This window comes from Heteronotia binoei, chromosome 3 (genome assembly GCF_032191835.1).
Source record: "Heteronotia binoei isolate CCM8104 ecotype False Entrance Well chromosome 3, APGP_CSIRO_Hbin_v1, whole genome shotgun sequence".
NCBI classification, from domain to species: Eukaryota; Metazoa; Chordata; class Lepidosauria; order Squamata; family Gekkonidae; genus Heteronotia; species Heteronotia binoei.
Genome location: NC_083225.1, coordinates 60451528 through 60467505, shown reverse-complemented (window position 1 = coordinate 60467505; position 15978 = coordinate 60451528). Strand labels below are relative to the sequence as shown.

Here is a 15978-nt window from a genome sequence, read left to right as displayed (position 1 = left end):
CTTTCTTTTGGTTTATGGTGTGTGTTGCTGAAGAGTTTTCTGAACCAAACCTCATTTAAACTTGGTAACACTACCACAGAGAATCTTGTTTCAGGGTCGTGGGTTCAGATAAGGAAACAAAGTTCTCAGACCAAAGCAGGTCAGCCTTGATAGTATCCTAAGAATTTTAAGCTTGGTTTTTGTTTAGGTGTGTTGAACTTGCATTCCCAGCCATAAAATCACATAGTAGGCAGTGTTTAATGAATCCACAGAAACCACTAAAAAAAACAACCCACCACATATGTAACTCAAAAACTTCTGACTGCACTCCAAATCTGTTTCCTAACACATCCAGTCCAGATTATCTATACTTGAATAACCCTACTAAAACATGCAGACAAACAAAATAAGGTGTTTTTTAAATTGGTTTATTTTAAAAAAGAAAATCACAATTCTTTCTTGATTACCAGTTCTCAGAGGTTATTGATTCATAACTCCAATTGAAAGTTTAATAACCCAAACAGCTATTAATCTATAAATTGTTTTAGCACATAACACTATACAAGAAATACCAGTGGGAAGAGTGTAGACAATGTTTGTGATTCACTTAGAGCCTGATATCTCAACCAAATGCAGATTTATGGAAAAGTAAATCACACTGAGTGTGTGCATATATGATCATCTTCCAAGGAATGCAGGATGGCATTCATGATCACCTTCCCCCATTATATCTTCACACCAGCCCTATGTACTGTGAGAATGAGAGACTGGCCTAAAATCATCCAGTCACTAATAACTGAATAGGCATTCAAGCTTTTTCTTCCTAGTTGTAATCCAACAGACTAACCACTATAGCTCTCTCTTAAGAGAGCTTATTCCATATAGGACCAAAGCAAATTCTAAGCATGCCTAATAGGAAATATGTCACACTGATTTCATAGCCACTTACGCACAGATTTCTTATTGCAACTGATGAAGTGTGAGTGATTGTGTTTTGGATTACTTAATAAGGTCATGGCAACATCTCCAGAATCAAGGGCACTCAAGTATTCAGTAAAAAAAAAACTTAAGGCATTGCTCTTGGTTTACAAAATGAAATTTACAATTAAAAATAAAACATTGCCACTAAATAAAAACTCTTTGCAATCATCTAGCCTGTAAACTTTGCTTCGAACTAAAATGCTATTAGTGAAGTCACAACAGCACAATCCTATGCACCATTATTCTTAGTCTATGAAATTAATGTCTGAATAGCTATGCATAGGACTGCACTATATGACATATATTTGGAGGGATACGTAAGTACTACCCCGGTTTATAGTGTAATTGCAAAGTGGTATTTGGTTTACTGTACTGATGAGTTACTGGATATGGTGAAATGATTCATTTGTCACATTGATTTCCTACCTTTTAATAGCAAATTGTCACCCCATTTTGGTTTACTCCAATGCACATACAGAAATTCTTAAATCATTGTCTGTGCTAGAATTTGTCCAATTTGCATTGCTTAGCTAAGGCTACATTTCAGACCATAAAAGCAGGCATACTTTTAAGCAAGATTTCATCCAATGTAAACAGACTTTTATTATTACTCTCAGTTACCATCTCAAGGTATTCTGAAAAAGGAAGAGGAGACTTATACCCCACCCTTCACTTGGAGTCTCAGAGCAGCTTACATTTCCTTTCCCATCTTCTTCCCACAACAAGACACCTTGTGAGGTAGGTGGGCCTGAGAGAGCTCTTTTGGGAACTGATCTTAAGAGAACAGCCGTGAGAGAACTGTGACTGACCCAAGGTCAGAAGGTATGAGGAATCAAACCTGGTTCTCCCATATTAGAGTCCACACTCTTAACCTCTACACCAAACTGGCTCTACACAAAACAAAGTATACCAAACAAACTAATGTGGAGCACTCACTCACTCTGTTCTGGTCAGTTGTTTGCTAGTAATCATTTGTATTAGATAGCACTACATGATGAATTATTTAAGGCACCTGCAAATGGGCACAAAAAGCTCTGTTACTGGAACTATATATATTTGGAACGAATAGCTAATAAAACTAATAAGTCATGAGACTATCAAATTTTGGGGAAAATACAAAAGAGTTGGCATATCACAGGTCACTTATGAATAATTCAAAGGCACACCCCACAGCACAGACACAAGATATTCCAATGAAAAATTACATTCACTGAAGGAATTTTGATATTCCAACATGATACAGCCTTAGGTGTAGTAGATGTGTAGAGGTACAAGTCTTCCAATTTATTTTTAATTAGCCAGTATAGACAGTTGGATAAGGCAAAGGAAAACCATCTTTATAGGGCAGAAATATTCATTCTCAATTATTATCTTTGCATTCTAATTGTAACAAATACCAGACAAGATTATTTTTTTAAAATTTCACAGTGACAAATATTAAGGCAATGTGTAATTAGTATCTCCATTTCCTGTGTATTAGACTGGAAGACAAACATCCATGGCAGAAAGGGTTTTACTGACTTCCTGAGGAGCAAATACCTCAGTTTAGAAGCCCACTTCCAACATTCTATCAGCTTCTAGTGTGATCAAAAAACAGAACCTAGGCTGTGGCCATCCAAAACTGGGTTGATTCCCAATAAATGGGGTTTCTCAGGGCCACTAGGATAAGGAAAAGGTTAATTTTTTATTCCCAAATGACATTTCCAAGCATATTTTTACCAATGGAGATAAGTATAGCAAGACACTTGAGGACCCAGACATGACAGAGAGCACATGAGTTTGTCAGGCTTGACAGAGGAGTAGTACTTTACCATGGGTGCAATGTGGGTCTGTGCATGGTGCTTGCAGACGCATAATGCATCAGTAAGGAATCCTTGCAACATACAGAGTGCAATCCAATGTAGGTTACTCCAGCCTAATCTCACTGAAGTAGACTGGAATAACTCCACATGGGATTGCATTCACTAGACCTCTCCTCAATGACTTTTGCCTGTCAGATGATGGGTGTTCTGCAAGCAGAAAAATCAAAAGACAAAAATTATGTCACCTTCAACATTCTTACAACAAAATCAGAGATGAGACTTCTGACAAAAGCCAACTATTCCAACAAAAATGTTTTAAAAGCCAATCATCAGCAACAACATTGCTTCAGTTTGCCACAGATGACACAAGTAGTTTGATTTGCTAGAGCATCCTGCTCCCTCTCAAAGACATTTCAGCACAATTATTTTAAGTCTCCTTTACAGCTCCAAGTTTTGGTGTTGGCACTATGTGGTACTGGTCAGGGGAACATGCACATTTTCTATCCAGTTTTGCTGGTCTTTCCTTTAAATTCCATTATGATTTCTGCAAAAGAGTGCGTTGAACTAAAGAAAGAAAAAGAGTTTATTAAATATATGGTCAGTTGATATAAGTACCATTAAATATACTGTCCATTGATATAAATACCATTAGAGGCATCAGAAGCATAGAAGCTACAATTAAAATTCCTTATAACCTGACTTTAAACATGTTTATTCAAGTTCTGTTGAGTTCAGTGGAACCTATCTCTCAGTATGCTTGCGGGGAGGGGTTTAGAATCTATTGCCCTAGATGTCTAAAATTCCTTTTGCCCTCTTCCCAGAGTATCAGCTAGCTAACTGGGACTAGATGAAGGTATTTGCCCTGAGGGGAAGCACCTACAGGAGATGAGATGATAGAGTTCATGGGTATATTGCTTAATTGGCTTTTAAGCAAAGTTATCCCCAATGGGTAGGATTCCATTTGATTCTATGCAAAGAAGTGCAACTTCCCACCTCCACCTGTCTGCTGCAGCCCAAATGCTTCTCCCAGGTGACCCCAAGAGCAGCTTGAGAGAAGCCTTTAAAAAATTGTTATGGGTGTGTGTGTGGAAACTGCACATGGATTCTGTAAAATGTAACCTGCTGACTTGAAGTCCATTGACATCTTAAAATCTCAGCTCTGTCTAGGATTGCTTTACTGAATCCTAATAATCCTGAACACAAGAATTTTTAGGGGCTAACACTGCCATACACTGTGGCAATGGAACAAACTGAGAAAAACCTCTTTCACCATCATTGTGAGCATAAATAAAAAGGATAACTTTTTGCATCATTCTGTCTTTTACAGCAAGCTTCTTTGTTCCATACAATACTATGTGAAACAAGTTAATCTTTCCTGCCTTGAGTTTCTTTTATACAGCCTCAGCTCTGTCCAAATTCTGTTAACATTTCCCTTGTGCAAATTCTGACTAAGCTTTGTTTTACTGGTCTAATTCAAGATCCAACAATGAGGGGGCTGCTGCTGTCAGACTTCCAGCACATTCCAGTACAATGACAAACAACTAACTACAGCTAATACAATTTTTTTCCAGTCAAGCTTTGATTGCTCCAGCCCTGTAATCTTTATCCATCATATACATTCATATTCTACAATCACCATAATTATTCAATAAATGTATTGTTTAAGGGTTTTTAATGAATTACTGCTTGCTTAGGCTTTGCCATTTTGATCATGAATCAGCATATAAAAGAACAAATGAAACTGAAAAAAATTCAGTTACCTAATTTTTACTGTGCATTATATATGCCCAAAGCTTATTCATGCATAAATACATACGAACATATGAAGCTGCCTTATACTGAATCAAATCTTTGGTCCATCAAAGTCAGTATTGTCTTCTCAGACTGGCAGCAGCTCTCCAGGGTTTCAAGCTGAGGTTTTTCACACCTATTTGCCTGGACCCTTTTTTGGAGATGCCAGGGATTGAACCTGGGACCTTCTGCTTCCCAAGCAGATGCTCTACCACTGAGCCACCATCCCTCCCTTAAGGCATGTATGCATTCCCCACCAAATGGACTCCTTTTGATATCAAGACATTTTTCAAAAGGGTAAGAGCTCCTTGAAGGTTTATATATTTTGATTTGGCTATTAGCTTTTGATGGTATTTACTCTGATTTGCTTCTGAGTAATTTTACGTAGTTTTCATTGCTGGTGATATTACTGATACTAATTTTATGCAGTAAAACACTTTGGAAGCACTGAAGAAAATAAGATTCAAATTTTAATAAATAAGAATAGGTGCTTTATTTCCTCCTCACAGAGCACTTTCATAGCAGTCTCCTCTCCTTATAAAGCACCCATACAAAAGCACTGCAGTGTAAAGGATTCATTCTTAGATGGGTGGAGAAACAACTATGTAATGTATGGTTAAGAGGAGAAAACAGAAGTGGTAGCAAAAACATCTACACTTATCAATGAACTCCAGTGGCATGAGTGGAAGATGAAATACGTAGATAAAGTTTTACCTCAACTCAGTCATGCCTCTGATTGAAGCTACTTCATTTTTTTCTTCATAAAGACTAATAATTGCAATGACTTTTGTGGGAGAAAGTAAATTAAATCTATTATTGAGATAGTTACTTTCCTAGCATTAAATATTTAGTATTGATTCTACTTTCCTCAAAATGTTCTATCAAGAGATAATAAAATTGTTAGTACATTTAATAAATACTGGAGATACTTAATGGCCTGAAGGCACATAATGAAATTCTACTGCTGAGGTTAAGCAGGATACCATTATGGAACACTTTGTAGAAACCTAATCTTGATTCTTCCTTTAGAAAATCATAAGCAATCAAAATTAAGTTTTGCATTTGTATGAAGAGTCTTCCTTACCAGGTGGCTCAGCATGTGCTCCCTGCTGGCTTTCCATATTAACATTCTCTTGATCTGCAGACATAAACAGAGTTAAGACACCAACCATATATATGTGCGTGTGTCATGGATGCATACATGCACAGTAAAAAAAAAGACAAAGGTAGTCCCCTGTGCAATTACCAGTCGTTTCCAACTCTGTAAACCTAAAGTTAGGTTAGAAATGCAGTGTTTAGGACGAGACTATTCTATGGAGGATTTCCTTTTCTTAATTGTCACACAGGGAGGGAAGGTGGCATGGCATAGGCTGATCTCATCAGATTGCAGAAGATAAGCAGGGTCAGTACTTGGGTGGACGACCCCAGGGAGGCAATGGCAAACCACATCTGCTTCTTGCTTGCCTTAAAAGCCCCTCGCTGGTGTCACCATCTGTTAGTTGTAACCTGACAGCACTTACATACTTGTTACAAAACAGCTGGGTTAATCAAGGCTTTATGGGAAACATTTCAAGGTAAGAGCAACAAAACGAGGAATAAACTCACCACTTGCTTTGAAGCAGAGCTTTTTCTTCTGGTAAGCTATGAAGCTTGACACAGCCCCAACCACTGCCACGAGTACTGAGCTAATAATGCCAGCTAGCATTCCACCGTCTGTGAAAACAACATTCCTCCATTGGAAAGCAGATCTGACCTAATATTAATTCAAGTTCAACTTGCACAAATCATGTAGAAATTTAGGAGTTAAGTCTCAGGAACAACTAATATATATGCCAAGCCAGTGCATATTTGAATCATCAGTACATTACACTCCGTTCAAGAGATTTTACTCTCACGTGCGTTGCCTTCGATTGCTATGTTAGATATAATTGCTATGTTAGATATTTATTTCCACTGGAAGACAAGGTTAGGCATATTTATTGTCTCCAGAAACAGATTACTTTCATAATTTATAAATACCACAAAATTGGAAACAATATTTTTGCATAGCCCATCTCTGTTTAAGCTCTCTTAAAGAGACAGCAGTGCATCAAACTCCATCCATGCATCCCCATGGGAAAAAGGCAACACCAAGCACATTAAGTATAATTCACCAGCATGCTTATTGTGGGAATGGCTGTAAGGCATCCAGGCTGTTCCAGGGACTTTGTAAAAAAAAAAAAAAAAGGATTCTATCTTTGAATACTCTAGTGTAGTGTTTGCAGGGTATCAAACCCCACCCAGGATGTATGACTAAAACATGGAGGGTCCTGTATCTGCTGCAAGCATTATATATGGTAGGATCCAGAGAGTGGACACTGGGAAGTGAAACTGGCAGCAGGAGGCTATTATCCCTCCTCCCCCCAAACCCACCGCCCCGAATATAACAGTTGATTTATTAATCCAAATAAAAACAAGGTTACAAGAAAAAGGAGAAATCCCGAATCATACAGAAGAGTAAACAGTTATCTTACATACAGAGGTACATACTGCCTTACAAGGAAGAATAGAGGAATTATTCCTGTATCACTAAAAGTAGCAATGATCTATTAATTTATACATTCAGTTTATATTTCAACAATACTATTAGATTGATGCACATTTAATGGAATAGACAGATAGCTTGGTTTTTAGTAGGAGATAAAAGAAAGAGTGTTTGAAGAACCAGAAAGATTAGTTATCTATGCTTTCCACTTATTCATTACATTCTGTGAAGTGGGAGTTCTTTCATAATGTGTGATCCAGTCAGTAATTTTATCTAACACAAAATAATCCCAAACTTTTAGGTATCACTGATGCATCATATTGGTCTTTTCAATTCATAGCCAAAATGCATGTCTGGAATGAGGCTTACAAACCACTGCATGTACAGTATGACAATATGCACAGAACAAAGCTGCACAAGAACAGATGTTCTTTCAGGCAACAGGGTAGAATACAGATGATCATTAGCAGTTAGAAAGCTGCCACTTAGCAAGCTGGTCATCTCATACTCCTACCAAATAGTGAAGATTTCACAAAGGATCATGTGCTTATGTGCACTAATAATATGCAGCATAATATCTGATCAAACAGTTTCTGTAGCCATCCAAGTTTACAATCAATTAGGACTTAAAATACCCTTATAAAAACATACATGCTTACCTTTAGCGCTTTCACCAGTGGTGGAATCTCCACCATGTCCACCTGTGAGAACAGTTCTGTTAGAACATATTTCTTGCATAACAAAATCCCATTCTTTTCTGCATTCCTCAGGAAAAGAAAGAATAACTCTTGGCCAGTGTTAGAAAGAGTAGCAGTAGTAGCGTTGCCAATCCCCAGTTGGGCGCAGGGGATCCCCTGATTTGGAGGCCCTTCTCCTACTTCATGGTTTTTAGAAAGTGGTGGAGGGATGTCTGCTGGGCACTCCATTATATTCTATGAAGACCGGTCCCCACAGGGTATGATGAATTGATCTGTGGGTATCTGGGGCTTGAAAGGGCTGTTTTTTGAGAAAGATGCACCAAATTTTCAGCATAGTATCTGGTGCTTCTCCTCCAACGCCCCTCCCAAGTTTCAAACAAGATTGGACCAGAGGGTCCAATTCTATGAGCCCCAGAAGAAGGTTTCCCCATCTTCCATTATTTCCAGTGGAGGGAAAGGCATTTAAAAGGAGTACGGTCCCTTTAAATGTGATGGCCAAAACTCCCTTTGGAGTTCAATTGTCCTTGTAACAACCTTGTTCCTGACTCCATTCCCAAAGTCCCCAGATATTTCCTGAATTGGACATGGCAACCTAAAGCCATATTGCTTGTGAAAAGAACCATCCACAGGCTCAGGGCTTTCACCAAGCTGCATCTTTCCTACAAAGCCTTTAAGGGACTTTATATAATACTCAGTTTTTGCTCAGTCTCCAAATAGCAACTGAAAACAAACTGTACAATAACTTTCATAAAACTGACTGGTGCTTTCCCCCCCATTACTCATAACCTATCATTTATCCAATGGAATATTAAGTTATTGGGAAAAAGTAATACCTCTGCAGTACTCTTTTCCCATTTTTTCTCACTTTCAATTTTAGAGAGCCAAATATTGTAGTATTAAAATGCTGAGTGTAAATAGTTACGTACTGGAAATATTACTCAAGTGCAGTTATATTGACACATTTACACTAGTATAAAATCTACTGAGATCCATGCATGGTGCTTTCTTCTGGAAACCTGCTCTAGTGGATTTTAGCTGGGCTGGAATTAGTAGAAGTCTTCTTCAGGGACCACCCCACAGACTATGAAATCTCTCTGCACCTCCAGGAAGTGAAATTAGAGCTATCAGTACAAATGTATTTGCTGCTATTGGACAATCTTAGGATAATTTAAAATAATTTAATATTGTAATTTGTTAAGAATCTTGAGGACCCATTGCGTGGAAAGATGCTTCATTTTAAACCAATCAATAACCAATCCCTAGTACACAACCACCAGACCATATAGCAACAGTTATTCAGTATAATATAGCAAAACAGAATGCTCAACTAATGTTGTGCAGAATTTTAAAAATTATGCCAGCATTTTACAGAAAATGAGTCAAAAAGCTGCTGATGTAATCTTTCAAGTTATTGCAATTCAGAAGCAACTTCGTTTACTGCATTAATTTGGAACAATTTATGACCCAGAGTAAAACAAACACACTATACATATTAAACAAATGAAGAGAGGGGAATAAGGCTTTAGTAAATATTTGTAGGTATAAGCTTTTCTAAAAATTAATACATTTCTAAAAGTCTTTGTTATTAAGCAAACTGATGTGCATGTATTGTAACATTTTTTTTCTGAAGAGGTTTATATTTTTCACAAATACAGTCACCAAACATAATGCGGTATGCTGCTGACTAACTATGCCAACAAGCAGGCCTCAGATTCAGTGGCTCACAGAAGCACAGCTCCTGAACCTTTCTGAGAGTTCTACCTCCTCCTCCTGAGAATTCCACCTCCTTGTCCATTGAATAGTATGTGCAGCTGTATAACAATCCCTGGATGAGCTCCATCACCTATTTTTCAACAAAAAGACCTTTGCCAACAAGAATGTAGCTTAGACCAAAAAGAAAAGGGGTTGTTTTATTTTGGCTTATTTCATATGAAGCAGTTTTGATATGGTATGATCAATGACTCTTAATAGTTCACAAGAAATGCCCTGATATAACTTGATTATGTGATGGTGTCTCCACAGGGAGACTCCTTCAGGACATTTAACCAAAAGGAATCTAGAACACAGATTGGCTCTTTCCATTGCTTGTGCTCCTTTCAGGACTTTCTGGAATGGTTGCTTATTATTACTCTAAAGTCTACGTCATAGTTTTCCTGGCCTCAGTACATACCTGAAAAAGCAGGAAGATGGCAACGTCCAGTACTAGTCTATGCTCTTTACAGTGCATCCTAAACAGAAGTAAATCCCACTGAGTTCAATGGGATCCACTCCCAAGTATTCTTAGGATTGCAACCTTAGCATTTGAACAGGTTGTACTCAAAAGCTTTATGTCGTGCATAGTTGAAAGGCAATAAGCCAACATAAACTCAGTTCACTTTTAGAGCACTGAAGGGTCTCACAGGATATCATATAACCCCATAACAAGGATTTTTAAAGAAAAGAAGAGACAGAAACATATGAAGAACTGTACCTAGTAAAACACCACTGTCTTAGTGACAAGTCCATACAAAGAAATAATACAAAGGTACACCCAAACTGAAGATTCAGCAGTAACTAATTCAATTAGCTTTGGCCAGAACTCACATACCTCACATTATGATCCCACCTATACTGAAGTTTTAAACAGCACCATAAAATGTATTTTAATTGTTATTTTATTGTTTTAAATTATAATCATAAATTGTTTTTCATTGATTGTTGGCTGCCCTGAGCCCACTTGTGGAGAGGGTGGGATAGAAAAGTAATAAATAAATAAACAATAAATAAATACCTGCAGACGGGTTAGAAGCACGGCCTACATTAAGAAACAAAAAGTGGTGCATAACTATGTTCAAAGCAGAACAGCCACTAAATTATCACTTAGAAAACACAAGATAATTGATTAGTCAATTAGTCAGTTACACATAAGCATCAAGCCATTCTAGCTTTTCAGGGTTGCCAACCTCCAGGTGGCAGCTGGAGTTCTGGGATTACAACTGATCTCCAGGTGATAAATCAGTTTACTTGGAGAAAATGGCAACTTTGGAATGTAAACTCTATGGCATTATACCCCATTGAAGTCCCCCACAAACCCCACCCTCCCCAGTCTCCAGCTCCAAAATCTCCAGGTATTTTCTCATCTGGAGCTGGCAACCCTATTTTTTATACTTAAAAAAAAATACATATAGAATAGCATTTTAAAAAACCCCTGCCAGATGCAGCCTGATACATGTATCTTGCATAACCAGCCCAAAGTTAAAAGTGAAAAAATCATCAAGCTATTTATCACGCACAATTCCATTAGAAGCACTGGGGAAAATAACATCCAAGAAAAATCATCATGAGGATTTCCATGCACCATACAGATAGTTCTGTTTCCTTCAGATTTGAGCACCAGAACCACCCCAGTGTTGGCATGCACACACACATACCCCAGCAAGTGCATAACTCTCATTTTCAAACACATGATCAACACAGTTAAGTTATTAAAGGGAATAAATATTAAATATCTTTAGAGCTGGCCACAGTCAATAGCACTTTTGATCTGACAATAAAGCCTCAAGGAAGAAAGGAGAAATGCTATGTATAGAAAGAAAAAAGACACAAACATCTCTTAAGAGTGTGATAGCTTGGCAGGTATTTTCCTAACCTACTGAAAACATTGCAGTCAGTAGTACATTCTTCAACTATGCGTCCAAAAGATTCAAGGGAAAGTACTGTGACCAGCTGGTTCTACTGAGATTACCTGGCTCAAAGGGCAAACACAAAATGCTCACAAATCAGAACTCCAGTTTCCAATCTATTTATTACACAAGCTGGGCAAGGGAGAGCTTGCTGGCAGCAGCTGAATTCTATCTGGAGCAAGTTCTTCTTACTGTCAGTACTATAAAGCTTGGGTGACCAGAGGTGCAAAGCTAGAGGGCAAGAGCCAAAGGCTGTCTAGATATCTGTGAAACAGCAATATTACGGACTTGTGGGCTCTTGGCCCATGACTCGCATATGATGCCCTTGGGTGAAATCAGCTATGGAAACTCAAACTGCCCAAGGTATTGAAGAAGGTTGGTTTGTTTATGTATATTGTAGGTAAGTAACTTTAGGCCCCTTTAGGGAGAAAAGTAGGAAGTATGTAGCTTGTGAGAAATAAAACTTAACAGTGAAATAGTTAATCTTCCACAGGGGTATGGTTTGGTGAAGAAAATTAATCAAATCCTTAAGAGGATGCTAAAAAAATGTTCTGTTGGTTCCTGGAAAATAGGGATAGGTTGTTGTGCTTTGCTTAGTATAAAGGGCCTCAATTTACAACAGTGTTTTCTTCCTGAATGTTCATTCATTGCAACGGAAAAACTATAAAACAAAAGATTTATAGAGTTCAGGGAATATGGAGGAATATAAATATTTTAAATAAACAAAGAGAGAATGTAAAGGAAGCCCACAATAAACAGGCCGAACAGCTATCGCTTGAAAGGGTACATGTTTACTGCCTTCCTTTGAGGACAGACTGTTTGCAGAGTAGCAGAGGCTGTATGAGGTTTCATGATAAATAGCCTAGAAAAGATAAAATTGTCAGAAGGAAATGATATATCAACCAGCTAAAATCTGGGGTGGACAAATAATGCAGATGTGAACTCAGAACATTTTAGAAGAAATGAGATACATGACTAGGAGGAATATTTTGGGAATCTGTGACCATAAAACAACATAATTTTCTGGCCAAATTTAAAATAATCTCTATACAAGGAAATGTGAGAAAAATATTTAACTTGTATACAGGGTATCTTGTACTCTTTCCTAAATTATCTTATGAGGCCTCTGAATATCTTAAATCTGAAGTAAATGCAAAAGTAGAAATACAACTGAACCATCAGCAAGTTCACCAGTAGTGACTATTCCAGCTGAAATAATAACAAAATGAGTTTTAAACCTCCCTCAATTTGTAGCCATTGCTGTAACTATGTACTACTCAGAAGTTTCACAGATCACAATTTCGTTTAGGCTATTCCTTAAATGAATACTCCCTGGAAAAGAAAAAGCTACAAATAAAGGAAAGAAAGTTTGTCAATAACTTACCTCCTGGCTTTTGTGGAGGCAGTGTCCCATCAATTAAGTCACTGTCACTGAATCCCCCTATAAAAACATTTTTGCAAACAAAGAATTTAAAATTAAGAAAACTATAAGTTTTTGTCATTTATTTCTGTTTTAAGTTTTTCAACAGAGTTCTTTCCATCTTTCCAAAAAGCTTTAATTATAATCCTATCTATTAGCAAATAAATTTTATTGAAGTCAATAGGACTTGCTCCAAATAAGTTTCAGATTCAGTTGGAAAAATCTGTTGCATGAACTACCAAAACATTTTCTATGGTTGGGGAAACAGCTATATCAGTGCAATTTCACAAACACCTTGGTATCCTGCCACCATGAACAAATTTCTGGAGAACTGCATGGGCGCATGGCAGGCACCCCAACCCTGTGCACACCACACTGCCCGTGGTGCCCCCTCCCTGCCACACTTGCCCTTGTTGCCACCTGCCTCTCCACCACCCTCCTCTGCCTCACCGCCTACCAGGAGTGCTGTGGGCAAGCAGTGGTGGGGAAGAGACTGAGCGGGGGCAGCAGGGCAGTGGGTGCACTCAGCATGGCAGTGCAGTGGTAGGTGTGCTCGAAGCCTCTCTGCTTGGAGGCACCTGGAGCCTCTAAGGCTTTCGTGGCAAGGGAGGGCAGGCTCTGAGTGCATGTGCCACCCTGCCGCTCCCACTCAGCCTTCCCGGGACTGTGCTTCTGCTGGAAGGCTGAGCAGGAGCAGTGGGCTGGCACATGTGCTTGGAGGTGCTCAGAGCCTGCCCTCCCTTGTCATGCCATCACTGCACTTGCCCTTACCACTGCCCACCTCTCCACCACCCTCCTCTGCCTCACAGTCCAGCCTGGCCAGGAGTGCTGTGGGCAGGCAATGGGGAAGGGGCTGAGCGGGGGTGGTGGGGCGAGCACAGGCAGGAGGATGGGGCCCTGGTCTAGCTTTGCCTGCAGGTGGGGAGGGGAGGAAGGGTGTGGGAGGCAGATGCCTAGCCTAGGGTGTGCCAAAAACCCTAATGTCAGTTTATTTCTTCCTTTGGAAGGGGTTAACAGATTGCAAATAGTTTCAAGTCTCTTTGCCAAACAATTATATTGGATTACTTATGATCGGGAATGATAACAGTAAAAACGTACACGTTCTGAGGCAAACAACACGTATCAGCCAAGCTTAGAGTCTTATTGTAACTTTTGAAAGGTTAGACCTCTTTATTTGCTTTTCAGGAGATACACTTTCCCACGGTTCTTAGGATTGCGAGACTCCAGGTAGTGGCTGGTGATCTCCTGGGATTACAAACGATCTTCAAACAGCTGAAACCAGTTAACCTGATAAAAACAGTCACTTTGAAGGATGGACTTTATGGCATTATACCCCACTGAAGTCCTTTTCCTCCCCAAATCCTGCCTCTTCAGCTCCATCCCCAAAATATCTAGGTATTTGCCAACCCAGAGCAAGCAACCCTATCCCTAGGTAGGACTCCTATTGATTTTTAAACAGACACCTTTAATGAATCTCTTCACCAACTTAAAAATACTAAATTTTAAGTATCAGACTTTCTCAGTAACCCCATCAGTAGTTTGCTTCCTCAGAAGCCAGACTCTGCAAGCTAGGGTTTCATAAACCTAACTGAAAAAAGACTTTTATAAAAATTGCATTTAGATTAAAGGAAAACCATGATCCATACTGTCAGATAAGGATTCCAGAAGTTCTTCTAGACACTCTTACCTCCAGAGTCACCATGACCTCCAGGCTGCTGAGGTTGACTGGGTTCATCTATAGACAAATAGTGATAAGAACAAACTTCAGAAGGTATTAAAAGCAGAAACAAGGTCTATGAATGTAGGCATGCTACCAGAGCTGGACTCTCTACTTTGCCTGTCTTCTTCCTAAACTCTTCCTAAAACTTCCTAAACACAGATTGTTCTGATTTATCAAGTGGGATATAACATCCTATAACTAGCAACCAACATTTGTTAAATTATTTTTTTAAAGGGATCCAGAGGACCAAGATACAGACTTACACACACAAACACAATGTTATTCGGTCAGTTTCTTATTCAGCAATGTTCATAAAAGTTTCCCTCTTGAATCTAATAGCTTGGGGTTTGGGCAAAGGGATCTGTTCAGCAGACAACTGTCAAAAATTATTTTTTAAAATAATATCATGATACAAAACTCCAACATGTACAAATACTTAAATACTAGTCCAGTCTGAATTTATCAAAATGTTTTTAAATATGTACACAAAATAATCTTCCCTGGGCTGAACTGCATGTTTATTTCTGAATATCAACTCCAACATGTGAGAATTATCTCATGTTAAAAAAACACTGGGGCTATTTTGGAAATCACTGTTATACAGAAGTGAGCTCAAGCATCATCTCCCATTATACAAAGAACATCTTCATGGGAATCCAGAATTTCTGCATTTAAATTGCTGTGCATATTGACAACAACAGCACCAAAAAAAAAGCAGCAAACAGATTACAAGCAGGCATGTATACACATAGATTCAAATTTGCACTAAAAGATCTGTATGTTAAAAGAGGGAACCAGAGAAAGAGTGCACACGATCATCTCTAGGTCCCATGCGTGCCATGTGCATAATTTATATGCCCTGGCTGTGAGTGAATCAACCAACAAGTAAGTAGGAGAGAACTATGCATTTTCTGAAGGAGTAAAAATAAGACAAATGTTGATTTGAAGAGACAAAGTGTAACAAAGTGAGAGAAGTATAAATAGATAAACATGACCATTATGAACAAGGTGTTTACAGATGGTATTGCAAGAAATAGGACTGAGAACTGGGGATGATGTGAAAACATCTTCAAGAGGAATTGCAAGATGCAGGGTACCGTATGTCTGAAAGCACTGTGCACATATTGTTACTGTTTCTGTGCATTTATTGCTATGTTCCTATATGTATCAAATACTGCCATAAACTTCCAAGCTTAATTCTATCCTTAAAATTTCTACTGAGATTAGACTGGGAACAAGCTGTGACACAACATGAAAAAGATTGAAACTGCAGCTTGTATTCATTTGTTTAATGAGAACCAGGTCAGTAATGTATTGTTTGGCATAATTTTTTTTTACAGTAAATGGTTTAGGGGTGCGGGGGGAGGAAGTCTGAACACCTCCCCTTATGAAATCAACGTC

The 15978-nt window shown here is 38.5% G+C and overlaps 1 protein-coding gene across 3 annotated transcripts; it reads right to left on the bottom strand.

The window, feature by feature from the left end:
- Positions 1 to 391: 391 nt before the first annotated feature.
- Positions 392 to 14594, bottom strand: CD99 (CD99 molecule (Xg blood group)). 3 transcript variants are annotated; one of them, XR_009555180.1, is made up of 7 exons: positions 14545 to 14594; positions 12822 to 12878; positions 10546 to 10569; positions 7737 to 7778; positions 6159 to 6266; positions 5638 to 5691; positions 392 to 3326 (listed from the first exon to the last, which is right to left on the bottom strand). XR_009555180.1 is itself a non-coding variant. In XM_060233912.1 (5 exons), the coding sequence occupies exons 1-5, from the start codon at positions 10595 to 10597 to the stop codon at positions 3298 to 3300; spliced, it is 285 nt and encodes a 94-aa protein (XP_060089895.1). In that variant the 5' UTR covers positions 10598 to 10678; the 3' UTR covers positions 392 to 3297. The 3 variants fall into 3 exon arrangements, 1 of the variants encoding a protein (XP_060089895.1); XR_009555181.1 differs by lacking the exon at positions 10546 to 10569; XM_060233912.1 differs by lacking the exons at positions 12822 to 12878; positions 14545 to 14594 and having other exon boundaries at positions 10546 to 10678.
- Between the last annotated feature and the right edge of the window lie 1384 nt (positions 14595 to 15978).